The 17,042-nt window shown below is 38.4% G+C and overlaps 1 protein-coding gene across 1 annotated transcript; it reads right to left on the reverse strand.

Moving 5' to 3' along the window:
• Window positions 1-906: 906 nt before the first annotated feature.
• Window positions 907-16,189, reverse strand: LOC311305156 (uncharacterized protein). Its single transcript, XM_084432697.1, has 5 exons — window positions 15,852-16,189; window positions 9,016-9,177; window positions 5,171-5,578; window positions 2,550-2,698; window positions 907-1,553 (listed from the first exon to the last, which is right to left on the reverse strand). Exons 1-5 carry the CDS (start codon window positions 15,922-15,924, stop codon window positions 1,509-1,511), a joined length of 837 nt encoding a protein of 278 aa, XP_084288823.1. The 5' UTR covers window positions 15,925-16,189; the 3' UTR covers window positions 907-1,508.
• Window positions 16,190-17,042: the final 853 nt, after the last annotated feature.

Raw genomic sequence — 17,042 nt, forward strand, 5'->3', positions numbered from 1 at the left:
GCCGTTCATCCCTCAGTTTGTAAGCAAAAATCAGTTTACAGTAATGCATTTGCTATGAAGTCTATTCTTGTGTGCGTCATGCAAAGGTTACAGGGTTTAGACTTTAAAAACAAAATAACTTTACACAGACAAGGTTAGTAACTGTTTAATCACCCTAGTCTCATGTTAAAGGGATACTCCACTTTTTTTGGAAATAGGCTCATTTTACAACTCCCCCAGAGTTAAACAGTTGAGTTTTACCGTTTTCGAATCCATTCAGCCGATCTCCGGGTCTGGCGGTACCACTTTTAGCATAGCTTAGCATAATGAATTGAACCGGACAAGACCATTAGCATCTCTCTCAAAAAAATGATCAAAGAGTTTCGATATTTTTCCTATTTAAAACTTGACTCTTCTGTAGATACATCGCGTACTAAGACAGATGGAAAATGAAAAGTTGTGATTTTCTAGGCTGATATGGCTAGGAACTATACTCTCATTCCTGCGTAATAATCAAGAAACTTTGCTGCCGTACCATGAGTCCAGCAGGCGTAATGATATGACGCAGCGCATGCCGTCTGATAATAGGCTACTGAGCTGGGGACTATTATCATGTGCTGCGTCATATCATTACGCCTGCTGGACCCATGGTACTGCAGCAAAGTTTCTTGATTATTACGCAGGAATGAGAGTATAGTTCCTAGCCATATCAGCATAGAAAATCGCAACTTTATATTTTCCGTCGGTCTTAGTACACGATGTAACTACAGAAGAGTCAAGTTTTAAATAGGAAAAATATCGAAACTCTTTGTTCATTTTTTTGAGAGAGATGCTAATGGTCTTGTCCGATTCAATTCATTATGCTAAGCTATGCTAAAAGTGGGACCCCCAGACCCGGAGATCGGCTGAATGGATTCCAAAATGATAAAACTCAACTGTTTAACTCTGGAGGAGTTGTAAAATGAGCCTATTTCCAAAAAAAGTGAAGTATCCCTTTAATGTGTATAATTTGCGATGTCATGTGGCTGTACGGTTAAAAATACATTTCATTGTTTATTTTAGTGCCTCATAGACTTGCATTATAAGTGCACTACTGTAGACGTGATTGTTGCTGACTGAGAGGTGGAGCATTTCTTGAACAAAACCAAGAACTTGATCAGAAAAACAACAAAGCCGCAAGTTAGAATTCAAGAGTTAGACAAAATGTAACGGATCCAGAGACGACGCCGCTCTCAGAGAAACAAATGAACACATGGAGCCGAAAAACAGCTCCCAAATATTCCCGCAGCACACGACCCTTCCCAAAACCCACGTAAAGTGCAAGAACACAACCCAACAAACAGGCACTGACGGCACACGGTGAGTTTAACAACTAAAGTGGAGTATTACGCTACATGTAGTCCTGTAACAGAAACAACAGGAGTGTTCGTGCCTCTATGAAGCACATGAGCCATTCAATTGTGTCTTTCTTGTGTTGAACAGAGTGATGTTGGGCGCTCTGAAGATGTCCGGGGAACATCTCTTGTTTTTCAGTAGCTGTACATGGAGAGAGGGGCGTCCTCCAGCATATCATCCTGAAACACACAGATGTCAGCGAGGCGTTCTCAGGAAACAGTGCCATATGTGTCCCAATGACATAAAGGGCTCCTATTATGCACTTTTTCAAAGTCTTGATTTTGTTTTTGGGCTCTACCTCCTTGAAAAGGTATTTACTTTTGAATGTGTAGCAACAAAGTAGGCAATCTTTGGGACATACTACTTCGTCATCTTTATCGGACGGATCTGTCGCGTGCATCCTGTCACTTAAACTGCCCTGTCAATCATCTTGTCACAGTTAAAATCCTCTATTAAATCTAATTTAATTTCCTACCATTTCGGAGAGAAATGTAGGAGCACGTTCATCCGCCAGTGGGTCTTTCATGGAGACTGTCCTCATGTGTTTGCAATTTGAACATAATAATGCATTTAAAAGTTGGTGCGCTTCACTAACAGATGTCGCTCAAATGCCTCTGGGCGCAACTGGATAGACCTAAAACCAATCTGAGCGATCGTCATCGTGTAAAGCCCGCCTCAACATTTCTGATTGGTGCTGCGATTTGGACGGATTAGAAATGGGCTTGAATGGGCTCTTTTCCAGACTACTTGCAGAGCAAATCTAAATTTTCCGGAAGTTTGTCTGGGTTTTCCCAGGCTAATATCATGAGTATAAATGGCATCTAAATGGTTTCCTGAGAACGACCCTTTTCCTGTCAGTGTTGAACTTCTGTGACGGGGCTGATTGCTTAGACATTTACAGGTGAAACTCGTTCAGGTGAAAAGTTCGTGTATTTCAGTAATTCAAATTAAAAGGTGAAACTAATATATTTAGTATATATAACTATATACTGTCTGTATATATCTGTATTTAAAATCCTTTTTTATTGATTTCATGTAATATTCAAATTTTCTGAGATTTTGAATTTGGGGTTTTCATAAGCAGTAAGCCATAATCATCAAAATGTTTATTTTGAACGAGTTTCACCTGTATTCATCTAGAATGTGTTGAATGAATCAATAAACCGAAGTCCTACCATGGGGAGATCTTGAAGTCTGCGAAACTGTGGGCCGTGATTTGTGTTTCTGAACTTCAGGAAGACGAGGACCGACACAATGGCAGCAACGACCACAAACGCAGAAACCAGTCCAGCCAGGAGCGGGTCAGTGGACACTTTGTTATTGGCTAGAAATCCCAGGAAGAAGGAAAACAAGAGAAAGAGAGAGAGAATTATACTAGAACACTTTCTGGAAAAGAACATGTAAATATTGTGTGTTTTTGTGCTTGATGGGTTTCTCCAGTGACGCACAGGCCTGGCGTATCCACAAAGATCTGTGTGTTCTTCAGTTGTGTCAGCGTGAAGACGTCCCGGCCCTCAGAGCTCGATGTTACTCTACAGATATAATGATGCTCTTGTTTCCCAAACCTACCATTATCAGGCTATCTGCTGTTAGACCTCTATTCATATCCAGTTTTATGGGGATTTGTTTTGCTCGCCATTGTGGTAAACAAAAACGCAGATGTGCGCTGTAAATATTTGTGTGTGCAGCTGCATTCGGTCACAAAGGCATCAACAAAATGAATGACCATGTGATGTTTCATATCACAGCGATAAATCACGTCCGCTTTCAAACAGCAGGATTTCTGTCCGAATGCATCCTAACCAGGCACGAGAAGTTTCCAGCTGAAAGTCACGTATTTGTCCTCACTTAACTGCCTCGAAATCACAAGCAAGCAGGACAAAGTTACACGACCGTTCAAACGTGTGGGATCAGAAAGATAACACCAAAACTGCATTTACTTGATCAAAAGTACAGTAAAAACAGTGCAATATTATTACAATTTAAAATAATTGTTTTCTATTTGAATATATTTTAAATGTAATTTATTCCAGTGATCAAAGCTGTATTTTCAGCATCATTACTCCAGTCTTCAGTGTCACATGATCCTTCAGAAAGCATTCAAGTTCAAAATAACAGCATTTATTTAATATATAATTTATTTGTAACAATATAAATGTCTTTACTGTCACTTTTGATCAATTTAATGCATTCTTGCTGAATAAAAGTATTAATTTCTTTCAAAAAAAATTACACTCTTACTGACCTCAAACATTTTAAGCGATTTATATAACAGTTAGTTCCAGTCCTGGATGCTGATTGGTGCAGTGATCTAGTCATGCTAAAATACATAATATGAACTGTTTCAGAATCTAGTGAGCCGCCTTTGTAGGCTACAAACATTGGCAACTTAATTATGCTGCCTTCTAAAGCTGCTCATTTTGGTACCATTGCAAGTATCCTTCATTGAGAAGGTAATCCCAGAATGCAATGCAAGAAGCTCAGTGAAAAAATAAATCAAAGATTGCGGATGATGCAAGAGTAATTAAATATAAACGCAGAATTCATACTTTAAAGCACTGATAAATATAGTTCATGATAATTAAATTATATTGAATAAATACATTACATTTAAGTGTACATAAATATATTAAGTGTAATATATATGTAATATTAATTCCAAATTCATACTGAAAAGTACAGATAAATATAGTTTATACTAATTAATTTAATAAATGCATTAAGTTTAAGTGTATTTAATTATATTTTAATGACATATTTAAGTATATATATATATATATATATAGGTGAAATCCAGTTATTCCAATAGGAATGGGTGCGATCGGGAGTTTTGCATGGGTTGGAAAAGTTTTCGCTCATGTTCAATCTGGTCACGCGAACCCGCCGGCTGACCAACAGAAAGCTGCTTGGCTTGACATTGATTTCTGTGTGAGGCGAGCGGTGCTTCATACATCACTACGCTATTGACAGTGGACACCTGACCTGTTTGACTAAAATAGTCGACTTCCGTACGGCCGTCTGCTGGAAGCTAGTTATTTTAGGCGATAGAAAGTCATTTTATTTTAGTCGTCAGAACGCAGGCTCACTATTGGCCAGCATCACACACGACCAGAGTCGGTCAATAGTGAGCCTACGTTCTGACGTACAACCCAGAAGCGCTGCGCTGTTACACTACGTGAACTCACTCAGAGAAGCACACAAAAGAAAATGAAGAGTTGAATAAAGTACACAAAAAGTATTCTCGTCGCTTGGTAATCTTAAGGTTGAGCCACTGTAGTCACTTGGACTATTTTAAACATTGTCTTTAATAACTTTTCTGGGATGGCAGATATCGATTACATAGAAGCCTATGGAGGAGTGAGACGGCTCTCAGATTTAATCAAAAATATCTTAATTTGTGTTTCTGAAGATGAACGAAAGTCTTACGGGGTTGGAACAACATGAGGGTGAGTAATTACTGACAGAATTAGCATTTTTGGGTGAACTAACCCTTTAAATATGGATATGTTTCTTACACGAACGCATCCGCTTTACTTCAGAGGGCTTTTATTAACCCGCCAGAGCCGTGTGGAGCACTTTAATCATGGATGGATGCGCTTTGATGGACTTAAAAAATATATATTCCCATTATAAAGCTTGGAAGAGCCAGGACATTTTTTAATATAACTCCGATTGTATTCGTCTGAAAGAAGAATGTCATATACACCTAGGATGGCTTCAGGGTGAGTAAATCATGGGCTCATTTTCATTCCTATCCCTTTAAGGAAAAGCAGGAATAGCTACTGTTTTCACGTACCGTCATCTCCGACGTTCAGTGCCGAGGGTGTGTCGGCGTGGGCCTTGGCCTGGACGGGACTGCTGCTCGCTGACATCTGCGTGTTGACCGTGGGGAAGGCGGATGATGTGGGTGATGACGCTGTCGGAGAGGATTTCTGTGTGGGATGAGCGCTCGTCGACCCTGAGCTGGTCACCTCTGGAGCTCTGGTGGGTTCAGGAGGTGTCGTGTGGAAGGTGGTGATGATGTGGACGGTGCTCGTGGGCTCATGGGTTGGTGATGGCGGGAGTGTAGTAGGTGTTGTAGGTCCTGCCATGATCACTGCTGTCTGATTATCCACAGGAGACACATCAGACCCATTCCGACTGTCTGTGGTGTTCCCCGAGAAAGTGACGTGCTCCGCTGGAGCGGGTGAGGTCGCCACCGTCTCTGATGGTGAAACAGGCATGATGGCATCAAACACACACTTAGTGTCGTTCGCCTTCAGATTTGAGTGCAACTTCCAATAAAAGTAATTAAAATTCTGTATATTACAGACATAAATCAACAAGATATTTTAATGTTTTTAAAAAGAAGTCTCATAAGGACTGCATTTTTTTGACGAAAAACACAGTAAAAACAGTTATATTGAGAAATATTACAATTTAAAATGATTTCTGTCTGACTATATTTTAAAATGTAATTTATTCCTGTGATCAAAGCTGTATTTTCAGCACCATTACTCCAGTCTTCAGTGTCACATGATCCTTCAGAAATCATTCTAATATGCTGATTTGCTGCTCAAGAAACATTTCTGATTAATATCAATGTTGAAAACTGTGATACAAGATTTTTCAGGATTCTTTGATGAATAGAAAGTTCATTATAATTGTCTTAACTGTCACTTTTGATCAATTTAATGCATCCTTGCTGAATAAAAGTGTTCATTTCTTGTTTAAAAAACTGAACTGTACACTGTATACTTTAATGAAAAAACCAATACGTTGTTAAAAAGTGTTTTCCCCCTTTGGTCGTGTCTTATCTCGTCTATTGCACAAAGTAAGCCAGGACTGCCACTGATGCCCGCTCAAAAGAATTAAAAAATGAGTGCATGATGTCCCAGGTGGGCCAGAAGTGTAATTATCACCATGTTTCCATGGTGCCCTCTGCATAATTACACAAACATGACAGCATATGAAGGATCTGCTGACAGAAATGTTGTGAAATAATTAAAAATATACAAACTAAGCTGAATAATGCCAGATGAAATGTAGCTTTGGGCTTTTTACAGTTTAAATAATGAGCACACGACTCAACAAGCGGCTGCATGTTCAATGCTGTTTCTTTGGTTGGTTTTGCCTTTTCCTTGAGTCTTTTGTTCAAGATAAAAAGCATTTCCAAGTCCTGCACTGTGACTTATGTCTGATTGAAACATGATATTCAGTAAGTCAAATAAATCGCAGGGTTAGACTTGTTTTAATCCATCAGGAGGTGGTTGGATTGGGAAAAGCGGGCTCTTAATGACGGATGGGGGAAGGGATGCGAAATAAGAAGGGCTTGGTATTGTCAGAAAAAGGAAATTTGTTTCAGAGGTAAGTTGGTCATCTATTTTGCATTTTGATCATTTGATTATCTTCTTTCCCCAGTGGAATGACAGGAACATGTAAATTGAGGGTTTTTTGTGCATGTGTTTGTCAACCAGATATGAGGAACCACTGGAATTGGTTGTTTTGCAATGATCTGAATGTGAAAACACTGAATGTTTGCCACATATGTGTGAGTTCTTTAGAGAAAGAGAGAGAGAGAGGGGTTGTGTTCACAATATCACTATCTAGCGTACTACTACTATTTCTGCAGTGTATGCTTACCATGCATTCAAAAGCATGGGGTCACTAAGATTGGTTTTAAAGAAATTAATACTTTTATCCAGCAATGATGCATTAAATTGATCAAAAGTGACAGTAAAAGACATTTAAAATGTTACAAGAGATTTCTGTTTCAAATAAATGCTGTTGAACTTTCTATTCGTCAAAGAATCCTGAAAAAAATGTATCACGTTTCCACAGATATATGAAGCAGCACAACTGTTTTCAACATTGATGATAATCAGAAATGTTTCTTGAGCAGCAAATCAGCATATTAGAATGATTTCTGAAGGATCATGTGACACTGAAGGAGTAATGATGCTGAAATTTCATTTAAATGACATTTTTAAATATGTTACAATAGAAAACAGTTCTTTTAAATTGTAACAATATTTCACAATTGACTTTGACGCTTCAAAAAGTACATAAAGAGATCGTAAAACTAATTTTCATTTTTGGGTGAACTAACCCTTTAAGAAAAAACTGTTTCTACACCACAAATGTTTTTCCTTGTAGTATTTCCTCTGAACACAGCCGGGGTTTTTGACACTGCGGTATTGCAGCAGGATCATTTTTAATGGTGTGTTGATGAGATCTTTCAACGATTCACAGTGCGTGGCTGTGCATGTGAGGAGTGTGAGTGTGTGTGTGTGTGTGTGTGTGTGTGAACAGCATTGAGCTGTATGTGCTGTGTGTCATGAGGATTCAAACTCTCACACTCTCACGTCAGATCTCACACTGCATTTACTCACTGTCTCTCTTTCTCACACTCCTCCCTTTATGCCATTTACATTGCAGTTGCAGTTCAGAGCCACAGATTATTTTATAAATGATCTTTATTCTGATGTCAGGGGTGGTAGTTAAAGGTGCAGTATGTGATTTCTGAGAAACGCTGTTGAAAGTGGATCGGACCGAACAGCACAACACACTTGTAGCCAATCAGCGGTAGGGGGTGTGTCAACTCATGATGGGGGAGGAGAGAGAGCCAATCAGTAGTAGGGGGTGTGTCCACTCATGATGGGGAGGAGAGAGAGCCAATCAGTAGTAGGGGGTGTGTCCACTCATGATGGGGAGGAGAGAGAGCCAATCAGTAGTATGGGGTGTGTCCACTCATGATGGGGAGGAGAGAGAGTTAGCCAATCAGCGGTAGGGGGAGTGTCCACTCATGATGGCGGAGGAGAGAGAGCCAATCAGTAGTAGGGGGTGTGTCCACTCAAGATGGGGGAGGAGAGAGTGTGAGCAAATCAGCAGTAGGGAGCGTGTCCACTAGTGGTGGGGGAGGAGAGAGTGAGCCAATCAGCATTAGGGGGTGTGTCCACTCATAATGGGGGAGGAGAGAGAGAGCCAATCAGTAGTAGGGGGTGTGTCCACTAGTGGTGGGGGAGGAGAGAGTGAGCCAATCAGCAGTAGGGGGTGTGTCCACTCATAATGGGAGAGGAGAGAGAGCCAATCAGTAGTAGGGTGTGTGTCCACTAGTGGTGGGGGAGGAGAGAGTGAGCCAATCAGCAGTAGGGGGTGTGTCCACTCATAATGGGGGAGGAGAGAGAGCCAATCAGTAGTAGGGGGTGTGTCCACTCATGATGGGGAGGAGAGAGTGAGCCAATCAGCAGTAGGGGCTGTGTCCACTCATAATGGGGGAGGAGAGAGAGCCAATCAGCAGTAGGGGGCGTGTCCACTCATTACTCATAATTTGGATATTCATAGAACTGCGTATACTATAAGAATTTTTTTCAAGGAAAAAACATTTTGGTCATCAAAGTTGAGTTTTAATGGAATACAATTATTGAATTATTGAGTAGGTTGAAAATTACCTACTTTTTTCCCTACAGTGTTCTCTAGATTTTTTCCTACAGTGCACAGATTATTTTAGAGACTGAATATGTTTCAAATCCAGCGATTAGTTCTCTCTCACACGTGCTTGTTGTTGCATGCAGTCTAGGAACTCGGTTAAAGCCTATCAGATTGGGGTTTCGACGGCAATGTTAATCTCTGATTAAAACCCCAGATGAATAAATGTTGTACCTGTCGTCGAGCCTGTGTGAGGCGTGGTGTCACTGCTGCCGCTGTGGTTAGTCCAGGACTGTGTCTGATTCCTGCTGGGTGTCTCGGGCTGCAGGGACGAGCTCATGTTGACGCCGCCTCTTCTCTTCACATGATCCGCAGACGACACGCAGCGGTAATCACCTGAAGACAGGAGGACAACGAGGACACAGGTGATGTATGAATCAGGAACACAGAACTAGGGGAAATGTCAGTCTGTGACTTAAATTATTCAAAGTAATCAGCATATTTAAGTGAAAATGGGTATTATCATGAATTAAAAATGAGAGAATGTCTCCGCCAAATAAGAGAGAATATTTAAACATCTTCTGTCTTTCATTATCTGATGAAAAGTGTTAATAATTAATTCAATCATTTAATTAAGCAACACTGGCATCTGAAAAAAAAGATAAAAAATAATTAAAGCTAAATAGAAATATTGGAGGGAAAAAAAAATAAAGTGACAAAAACAACCAAATGACTAAAACTGAAACCTTAGAATAAAAATGAAAAATTTACAAATGAAAGCTCATTAAAAATATTACTAAATAATACACTGTAAAAATAATTATTTTTTGAAGTTGTAAAATAGAACAGAGATTATTGGAAGATGTTTTTCAGGAAATTTTCTGAATTTCATGTTTGATGTGCTAGTTGCTTTTACTTTGTCATTAATTATGAAATTTCGATTTCTGAGTTGTTTCTACACCAAATTTTTTATATAATAATAGTATATAAATACTAAGATAACACTGCTGATTTAACTAGAAAATTGAAGTGACAGTATTATTAACTAGTTTTATATGATGTTTGATCACTGGTATATGATGCTAAGTATGTTGTGGCTAGTTGCCAGAGCAGATTTAAAATATCATTTATCAATCATAACTAAAAAGATAAGTATTTGTTGTAGATGATGGCTAATATCTGTGCATCATTATTTGACTTGGGACGTCCTATAACATTGAGTTATTATTGGATCCCTAATCTCAGTCTCACTCGCTCACACACACACACACACACACACACACACACACACACACACACACACACACACACACTGTTTGCGGGTCATTACCCAGAATCCTGAGGGAGGTTTTTTTTTAAGGGTTTTGTGCACCACCACACCCTGCCACTTCACAAGATTTCTTTTGGCTGAGCTCCTCAATAACACCCCTGTTCGCCCCACATCACGAAGCACACAGCCCGCTCGCAATGGGAATAAGCCTATACGACGACTCCGGGGGATATTCTGGGAGTGTGATTCAGAGCATGATTCAGCAGTTTATTTTGTTCTTTTATTGGGGAAAATACACCAGTCCACAGCATGACAATGGCCCGATCAGCATCACAGAACAGAGTTATTACAATGCTAGATAAAGACAGTCTATAATGGCCTTTTCAGATTTTAACCTTTGTATCTCTCTCTCTCTCTCTCTCTCCATTTAGTCTATTTTTGTCTCAAGACACACATCTTCAATTCAAGCCCTGTGTGTGTGTGTGATATAAACACAGCTCACATTATATCAGAGAATGGTACAGCAATACACACAAACTTTAATTCTTTTCACAAAGGATTCGAAAGGAACATAAAACCTCGTTCAAAATATTACTAAATACACTGTAAAAATTATTATTTTTGAAGTTTTAAAATAGAACAGAGATTATTGGAAGATGTTTTTCAGGATATTTTCTGAATTTCATGTTTAATGTGTTAGTTGCTTTTACTTTGTCATTAATAAGTTGTTTCTACACCAATCTTTTTTTTTTTTTGCAGTGTAGTATAATAGTATATAAATCTGCTGATTTAACTAAACATGAATTGACAGTATTATCAACTAGTTGAAAATTTTTGTCTCAAGACACACATCTTCAATTCAAGCCCTGTGTGTGTGTGTGTGATATAAACACAGCTCGCATTATATCAGAGAATGGCACAGCAATACACACAAACTTTAATTCTTTTCACAAAGGATTTGAAAGGAACATAACAGGTAAACTCTACATATGTCCATTAGTGCAAAAGAACTCATGTTTTTTTAAGCACTCATATGTGACCCTGGATCACAAAACCAGTCACATGTCGCACGGGTATATTTGTGGCAATAGCCAACAATACATTGCATGGGTCAAAATTATTGCTTTTTCTTTTATGCCAAAATTCATTAGGATATTAAAGGTATAGCGGAGGATTTTCCCGAATTTTAGAAAAGAACCTCCCTCTCCACTTTTTTGAAAAAATGCACATGCGCAACACTCTACCTGCTCCCGAGAGGGAACGCCTATTAAACGTGTGCACGAGGGAGCATGCACGAGCTAATCATAGCTTACATTAACTTTTACTAGCAGTGATATTAAATGGATTTCTCCAAAAAGCATGCCAAACTTTACCTGTCAAGTAGAAACTTCGCGACTGAGGCATCAGTGGGAAGCCCAACCTGTGTTTTGAGCGCACGCCATCGTGTGAATCGTGTGCACGAGCACGTACGACGGCCTTACATAAACATATCACCAGAATGATTGACACTTAGGAGGACCAATAGTCTTGATGATCCACCCGGAAAAAGAAAATCCTCCGCTATACCTTTAAGTAAAGATCATGTTCCATGAAGATATTTTGTAAATTTCCTACCGTAAATATATAAAACATTTATTTTTGTGAGTGAATGCAGCACAATCGTGAACATAAATGGACAACTTTTCCCATTTTCTCAATGTTTAATTTTTTTTTGCACCCTCAGATTCCAGATTTACAAATAGTTGTATCTCGGCCAAATATTGTCCTATCCTAACAAACCATACATCAATGGAAAGCTTATATATTCAGCTTTCATATGGCGTATAACTGTCAATGTAAAGAAATTGAACCATGCGACTGGTTTTGTGGTCCAGGGTCATGTATTATTTTGAATGCAATTTGAATTGAATGCAAAACTGTGTTATTTGAGCTGTAGACTCATGGAGAATCATTTTCATCTTCCAGTTATTCTTCACTAGTTCCTGGTTGGACTTTTTCCTCCTTGTGTCATGCATCATTTTCTGTGTGTACATGCTTGTAACTTTGAACATACTGGATTGAATGTTTCAGTCTTGTGATCTACATTGAATTACAGTATTTTAACGTGTACTGTGTTTCCTTGTGTTCGCCCATTGTAATTACTGTACCTAAAATTTTTTGCTTTTTTTGTGTGTGTGTGAAAAGTCTTTAGTAATGCACATTATGCCACAAATGTTGCACAAATTAAACCAGGATCGTTCCTTTAAAAATTAAACACAATGTGACTTCTGTGTCAAAACTAGAAGCAATATGATGCATGCATCAAAATGCTTTGCATCAGGGATTTTAAACATGACTTTATCATTTATGATTTTACATGTCAAACAAAAACCTCCTGTAAAGATGAGATTTGCAGATATGAGAGGTGAGAAAACCAGCCAGTAGATGTGAGAAACATGAAGTGAAAACAGATGATGACATACTGGGTGAATATTATTAGTGGTGTTTGCCTCAATTTCAATTATCACCATAGTATGGAAGCTTGTTACCACCACTTGTTTGCGAGAGGTGCATGACAAAGTACACAACTTCCTTACTTGAATGAAAGTACAGATACTACTGGTCAAATATTACTCCGTTACAAGTAAAAGTTGTAAAGACCGATTTTTACTTCAGTAAAAGTACAGAAGTACTTGTTTTTAAAAGTACTTAAGTATCGAAAGTAAATTTCAATGCATTGTTTTATTATTGTTGCATTGTTGTGTGTAATACAGTACCTTATGCCTCTGAATCTATGCCTGCCTACCCTTATATCAATATCAAATTTATTTCTAGAACACAGTTCCAGTAGTGGGATTGAATGTGAGATTGAATAAGTGCACTGAATAACATCCACAATGGTTCTGGACACCCAAATGGCTGTTCCCTCAAATACTGCCCTATTTAAAGTTTTTTGGCTTTAAGTATGAATATGTTAGCCTTACTGTTATCTATAAGCTAGTGTGCACCAAAACAATGACAAAATTCGCATTTAGAAGACCAAACCCAACGTTGAAAATGAAAATCAGGTTGATGTCAGAATCCAACGCCGGATTGACATTAATCTCCAACGTTGGACAGACATTGCATTGTGGTTGAAAACGAAAATCGGGTTGACGTCAGAAACCAACATCAGTCGGTTTCTGACGTCTATCCCACTTTCATTTCCAGCCAAAATGCAACCCCTGCAAAAATGCAACCCCTGCGGGTCCCTGCCTGCAACCAAAGTCATCACCTGACTGATGTTACTACTTTCTACTCAAGGACTTTGACAGAATTGTAGTGGAGTAAAAAGTACGATATTTGTCTTTCAAATGTAGTTATGTTAAAGTAAAAAGTTTCCAGAAAAAATAATACTTAAGTACAGATACTCAAAAAGTGTACTTAAGTACAGTACTCAAGTAAATGCAACTGTATTGCGACAAGGTCATTTTTCACCCTCCAAAGCATCTCCATGGATATGTTTCTATTTCAAATCTATCATTATTTTAAATCACGGAAGTATTCATTAATATATTACATTATTTCAATAATTGAATACATTCAATTATTGTGTTAGCTAATATATTACAAAGGCTTCATTACAACAGTAGCCTAAAACAATGACTTAAAAGATATTTCACTGTTGCTTAGCATTACCAGGTAAGCTAGTGAGGCTTTTGTGAGGCTAAAAGTGTTATTCAATTTTAAAGTAAAGAGAGAAATTATTTTTCTTTGGAACACAGAGCACAAATGGATTGGGATAATATCAAGAATAATACCAGGAATGAAAGTAAAGAGGGTTTTTTCAAAGCTGCAAACGTGGAATAAAAAAAAGAAAAGGTAACATAGTTCCAAGATGAAAGTGAGAGGAACAGGACGTCAGAATGCAAAGAGAACAAGCAACAGAAACGCTCTAAAAATACACCACGATTGTTCAGCCGCACGTCCTGAACAATCTCACTCTCACTCAGTCATCCTCAGAGAACTGCAGGCCGTTCTGTGAGAAGAGCTCAGCTGTACGAAAACAGGCCTTCTGCAGTACAATCTGATTTAAATACACTGCTGCGTGACCCTTTATTACAAACACTGGCTATAAATAAAAGCATTCTGGGATTGAGAGACAGTATGTGTGGTTTAACAGCATTCCCATGATGCTCTCTGTGACAGTGCTGGGAGAGAGAGAGAGAGAAATTTAAAGCATTTCTGCCCTTATGAGCATGATTGTGTGTGTGTGTGTGTGTGTGTGTGTGTGTGTGTGTGTGGGTATAAAAATAAAGTAATTAAATTTTTTTTTTTTTTTTTAAATGTAAAAATGCAGAAAGTTTTGTGTGATGGGGTCGGGTTAGTGTGTGTGTGTGTGTGTGTGTGTGTGTGTGTGTGTGTGTGGGCAGGTTTAGGGGTCGGGTTAGTGTGAGGGGATACAACATACAGTTTGTACAGTATAGAAACCATTATGTCTATGAAATGTCCTTATTTAGATAGCTAAGTAAACGTGTGTGTGTGTGTGTGTGTGTGTGTGTGTGTGTGTGTGTGTGTGTGTGTGTGTGTGTGAAAGTACATACTTAACTATATTTTGGGGACAAATTTACCAGAAGTGACCAAAACCTGACAAAATGTCCAAAAAACTCCCTTTAGGGACGTCCTCATTTGTAAATCTGGTATAAAAATAACGTAATTAAAGGCTGTTGTTTTTTTAAATGTAAAAATGCAGAAAGTTTTGTGTGATGGGGTCGGGTTAGTGTGTGTGTGTGTGTGTGTGTGTGTGTGTGTGATGGGCAGGTTTAGGGGTCGGGTTAGTGTGAGGGGATACAACATACAGTTTGTACAGTATAGAAACCATTATGTCTATGAAATGTCCTTATTTAGAAATGTCCTTATTTAGATAGCTAAGTAAACGTGTGTGTGTGTGTGTGTGTGTGTGTGTGTGTGTGTGTGTGTGTGTGTGTGTGTGTGTGTGTGTGTGTGTGTGAAAGTACGTACTTAACTATATTTTGGGGACAAATTTACCAGAAGTGACCAAAACCTGACAAAATGTCCAAAAAACTCCCTTTAGGGACGTCCTCATTTGTAAATCTGGTATAAAAATAACGTAATTAAAGGCTGTTGTTTTTTTTATGTAAAAATGCAGAAAGTTTTGTGTGATGGGCAGGTTTAGGGGTCGGGTTAGTGTGTGTGTGAGAGTGTGTGTGATGGGCAGGTTTAGGGGTCGGGTTAGTGTGAGGGGAGAGAATATACAGTTTGTACAGTATAGAAACCATTATGTCTATGAAATGTCCCTATTTAGATAGCTAAGTAAACGTGTATGTTTGATAATGGAATATTCACAATTCAATTTGAGTGACTTTTCACAAAGCTGGTGACCATGTGATCTTTTACACTCTAAACTGAACAGACAGCAAAAGCTTTAACTAATGTCATATAAAATATAATTTTGTTTGCGTTCAGTCATGTTAGTCTTACTGTCCAGAAACCAGTGTCAGGCTGTAATTAGAGTTCTGGATGAGTCTCTTCATCGCAAGATACAAGGCTATGGCTCAAAACATAGTGAGCTCCCTAACTAGAAAACATTTAGGGGCATCCAAAATGAACTATGGTGGCTGCCTAGGTAGTCAGCTCGCTAGGTTTTGAGCTATAACCATTGCTTGACGGCACAGGATACGCGTGGCAGCAGAATTTTCAGAATTTCACAGTTGCTGTTACTGTAAGTTAATTGTTTACAGATAGATAGATAGATAGATAGATAGATAGATAGATCGATAGATCGATAGATAGATAGATAGATAGATAGATTTTTTTTTACCTGTAATCAAAGAACAGTAGAAGAGCACCATCGCGCAAAACGCAACATTTCCACATCTGCCCATATCCTTCATATGACAATAGAAGAAAACTAACTTTAAGTTAACCTAAAATTATCGAGTCCTTCTTCCGTTCTTTCCTTCTTCAGGCATAAAAACAGAAACAAAAGTCACAATTAAACGCCTCTGGGTGGGCACTGGAAGCGGACAGAGATTAATTTAGATGTCAACGGGTTTTTCTTAGTTTCCAACAGCGTGACAGAATCCAGTCAGATGATCAGATGAGTCCTCAACAGTGAACAGTTCATTCACAGCAGATCCAGACCTGAAGTGATCCTGCGCGCTCTCGCCTGAGCGGTGGGCGGAGCGCGTGAAGCGCGCCCACGAGGCGGCTCGAAACAGTAGTTTTATTTTCTATTCTATTTTTATTTTTACAGTCAATGCTCGAGACGCGTTTCTGTAACTAATTTCCATGGGCATATAACAACTTTTGTCATTTATTTATTTATTTTTGTTTGTTTATTTTGTTGTACTCCAAGATACTCTATATAAAGATGCGCTATATACATGTAACAAATTATTAATAATATTAATTATTTAACATATTCCTTTATCAAGGCTGTGTGCTCTCATACAATACAAAATAAATGATCAAATAACAATAAATGTAAATAATACGCAATTGTTTCGTCTAATACGAAAAATCAAAAACCAAAATGGGAAATGGTATATAGGTTTGGTATATAGTGTGATGGTATATAGCTATTTTTGTTTATTTATAAGCAAACATCAAATGACTATGGTGTAAATATATATAATGGAGCGAGAGCCCCATCTATTGTACACTAACAAAAAAAACGAAATCTATAGAAAACTTCAAAAGTGCCACAAAGAGTCGCTGTGACACCGCATATGAGCATCAGTCTTTAAAACTACATTGCCCACAATGCAGGGCGAAGGACCGTTTAGAGAGCCATTCAAATTTAGCCTGATTAAAAACGAACGTCATGTCAAAGTCAAATGATCCATTGTTATATGAAAGCAATATACTTTTAAATACACATACAAGAAATAAACAATGGAATAAACATGAAACATATCTAAGCTGAGAATAGTGTTCTTGTTTTGTTTTTAATGAAGGCAAAGGATTGGGCACGCGCAGAGCGTGTCGAATCATCGATTCATCGGTTCAG

Source organism: Rutilus rutilus (assembly GCF_951802725.1).
Source record: "Rutilus rutilus genome assembly, chromosome: 15".
In the NCBI taxonomy this organism is placed as follows: Eukaryota; Metazoa; Chordata; class Actinopteri; order Cypriniformes; family Leuciscidae; genus Rutilus; species Rutilus rutilus.

What these genes read in the sequence shown, in the direction of transcription:
- LOC311305156 (XM_084432697.1), bottom strand. Translation starts at nt 15,924, where the DNA reads ATGAAGGATATGGGCAGATGTGGAAATGTTGCGTTTTGCGCGATGGTG. An exon ending in TCACACAGGCTCGACGACAG is followed by an intron (nt 5,579 to 9,015) that starts GTACAACATTTA and finishes TTTCACCATCAG; the next exon opens with AGACGGTGGCGACCTCACCC. An exon ending in ACTGAACGTCGGAGATGACG is followed by an intron (nt 2,699 to 5,170) that starts GTACGTGAAAAC and finishes TGGGATTTCTAG; the next exon opens with CCAATAACAAAGTGTCCACT.